The 2,945-nt window shown below is 37.7% G+C and overlaps 1 protein-coding gene across 2 annotated transcripts in view; it reads left to right on the plus strand.

Moving 5' to 3' along the window:
• The window catches only part of LOC106878472 (calcium-transporting ATPase type 2C member 1), a 51,891-nt gene extending 49,481 nt beyond the window's left edge, over positions 1-2,410 (plus strand). For both annotated transcript variants that reach the window (XM_014927689.2, XM_052974100.1), the window contains 3 exons: positions 697-792; positions 977-1,118; positions 2,193-2,410. In XM_014927689.2, coding sequence (XP_014783175.1) covers positions 697-792; positions 977-1,118; positions 2,193-2,314 — 360 coding nt within the window. In that variant the 3' untranslated portion in view covers positions 2,315-2,410. The remainder of the gene's footprint in view (positions 1-696; positions 793-976; positions 1,119-2,192) is intronic.
• The last annotated feature ends 535 nt before the right edge of the window (positions 2,411-2,945 follow it).

A 2,945-nucleotide genomic window follows, 5' to 3' on the forward strand; every position in this document is an offset into this window, starting at 1 on the left:
GTGTATGGGATGCTTTTTTTTTTTCCTCTTGGCATCAGCACTAGTAAGGTTTACCATTCAGCCTGCAAGAATAAGATCCCCTTCAACTGAATGGTGCTACAAAAGAGAGGAAGGCAGTTTTGTATGTAGAAAATTTGTTTTCCATACCATTCTGAGAATATATGAACTGGCAAAAGAGGTTTCATTAAGATTTTACTTCCAACTTCATGACAAATAAGACAACCACATGATTCCAGGTTCAGTCCCACCGAGTGGTACCTTGGGCAAGTGTTTTCTACTATAGTCTCAGGCTGGCCAAAACCTTGTGAGTGGATTTGATAGACGTGTGTGTGTGTCCTTGTTTTGACATTATGTGATACTTGGAAATGAATGACACTGCTTGTAATGAGAGTGACACTCATAATATTCAAAAACATTTCTAGCCATGGGGAAATAATACCTTGATTGAAAACAGGTGAGGATTGGTGATAGGAATGGCATTTGGTTAGAGAAAATCTGCCTCAAACTGTGATCTATGCAAGCATAACAAAGTGGATTAGGTGACCCCAAATTAGTTTCATTAGTGAAAAGAGAGATAAAGTGTAAAGCTTTTATGGTAAAGATTACTAATCATCTCTCCTACCCACAGATTCTTTTCCCCTCCTGCAAACCCTAAGTTACTGAAATAACATAACATCTGTTGCTATCTCTTTTCAGTTGAGTGACAATAAAATCACTCCCAGGGACACAACAATGACTTTCACCTGTTTTGTATTGTTTGACATGTTCAATGCACTTGGCTGTCGTTCACAGGTAAGTTGACAACCTTTTTACTGAAATTAGTCTTCTTTTCCAACAAGACTTTGTACCCCCCCCCACCTCACAAAGTATTTTATTAACTTGTAGGGACGTGGTTTTTTGTTATGCAACCATGATAGAGTGCACTGATTGTTTTTATAAGTCAATACTAACAAAGTATCTTTGTTTCTTCTTCCAGACCAAATCAATATTTCAAATTGGACTTTTTACCAATCGTATGTTTTTGATAGCTGTGGGTGGGTCTCTTGTCGGTCAGTTATTGGTCATTTACTTTCCACCTCTTCAGGCTGTCTTTCAGACAGAAGCATTATACATTAATGGTAAGTATCATACTAAGAATATCTTAGTCTCAATCTCTTCTCCCTACACCTGTTTCAGCACTCTTCATCATCATCATCATTTAGCATCCACTTTCCCATGAGTCAAGCAGACTTCATTGAGGCAGATTTTCTATGCTTGGACACCCTTCCTCATTAACCTACACCTGTTTCCAAGCAAAGTAATATTTCCCCGTGGCCGGCCTTTTTCTTTTTTAACAAAAAACTTAATTGAAAATCCTTGTTTGTCAGAAATGAACATCTTTGTCATACAATCTCATAGCATCTAGCCTTTTAGTATTCGGAGTACTTTGTCAAATGTAATGTGTATTTATTTATCATTATCTTATCATCATCATCGTTTAACGTCCGCTTTCCATGCTAACATGGGTTGGACGATTTGACTGAGGACTGGTGAAACCGGATGGCAACACCAGGCTCCAATCTAATTTGGCAGAGTTTCTACAGCTGGATGCCCTTCCTAACGCCAACCACTCAGAGAGTGTAGTGGGTGCTTTTACGTGTCACCCGCACGAAAACGGCCATGCTCGAAATGGTGTCTTTTATGTGCCACCCGCACAAGCCAGTCCAGGGGCACTGGCAACGATCTCGCTCGAAAATCCTACGGGAGCCATGCTCAAAATGGTGCATCTCATGTGCCACCCGCACTGGCAACGATCTTACTTGGCTTGCCGGGTGTTCTCACGCACAGCACATTGTGATTGCATATATAATATTGTAGGGGTACATGTGAAGGGCCAGATCTGTCTGGTCTGAACATGGCCTAAAGGGCTAGACAAAGTTATACACATATACATGACTGCCTTTTTTCAGTCTCCATCTACTAAATCCACTCACAAAGCTTTGGTTAACCCAGGGCTATATAAAAGGTGGCATAAAATGGGACTGAACCCAAGACCACATGGTTTGGAAGTAAGCTTCATAGTTACACAGCAACTACATTGTTGAAAAAATCCCTCTTTTGCCTTCCCTGCTACACTTCTCTCTCTTCCCTTATCTGTATAATACATGCCTCTTAATGCTTTTCTTTTCTCTCTCTCTCTCCTTCTGTTTCAGATTTTATTTTCCTCATTTGTCTAACATCTTCAGTATTTGTGATGTCAGAGAGCAGAAAGCTTATAGGATCAATGTGGGAAAAGAAGAAAAAAGAAATATATTTTGCAGATAATATTGTATAGTGACATTTTTTCTAATTTGTACATAAATTATGGATGTTTTGATATCAACAGAAACTACAATTAAATTAATTTACATTGCAAAAAAAATTCATCAAATTTTCTTTCCATCTTTTATTTTTCTCTCCCCTGTCTCCTTTTAAGCTATTCTATAATAGACTCTATGATATTTTGGACATGTTGTTTACATTTGAGACCCAGTTCTGAGAATTCAGACAAACCTTGCAGCGAGTCTTGCAAGTTAGGTAACATATTGGCATTCTTAAGAATAACTTTTGCCTGGAAATAGAAGAAAAAAAAACAAACAAACGATAAGAAACTATCACCAAAATGTTGCATTTTGGAAATTAAATGAAATTTAACCCTTTTTGGGACCATATTTCCAAGGAAATACACCATGTATGTTTCAATTAATTTTAAAAAATCAAGAATGGGGGGGGAGGGGATTTAGTGAAACGACTTCATTACAAAGCTGGTGTTTGGAAAATAAACTAATCAAAGGTTCTTGCATAAAATTATGATTGGGCAATTTAAATATGAAATGCTTTAAAAAAAACAAGACGGGTTTTGAACAGGCAGGTTAGTATCAAAAGTGTATGGAAATAAGAGAGGACAACACATGCTATATAATTTT

This window comes from Octopus bimaculoides, chromosome 17, assembly GCF_001194135.2.
Source record: "Octopus bimaculoides isolate UCB-OBI-ISO-001 chromosome 17, ASM119413v2, whole genome shotgun sequence".
Lineage (NCBI taxonomy): Eukaryota > Metazoa > Mollusca > Cephalopoda > Octopoda > Octopodidae > Octopus > Octopus bimaculoides.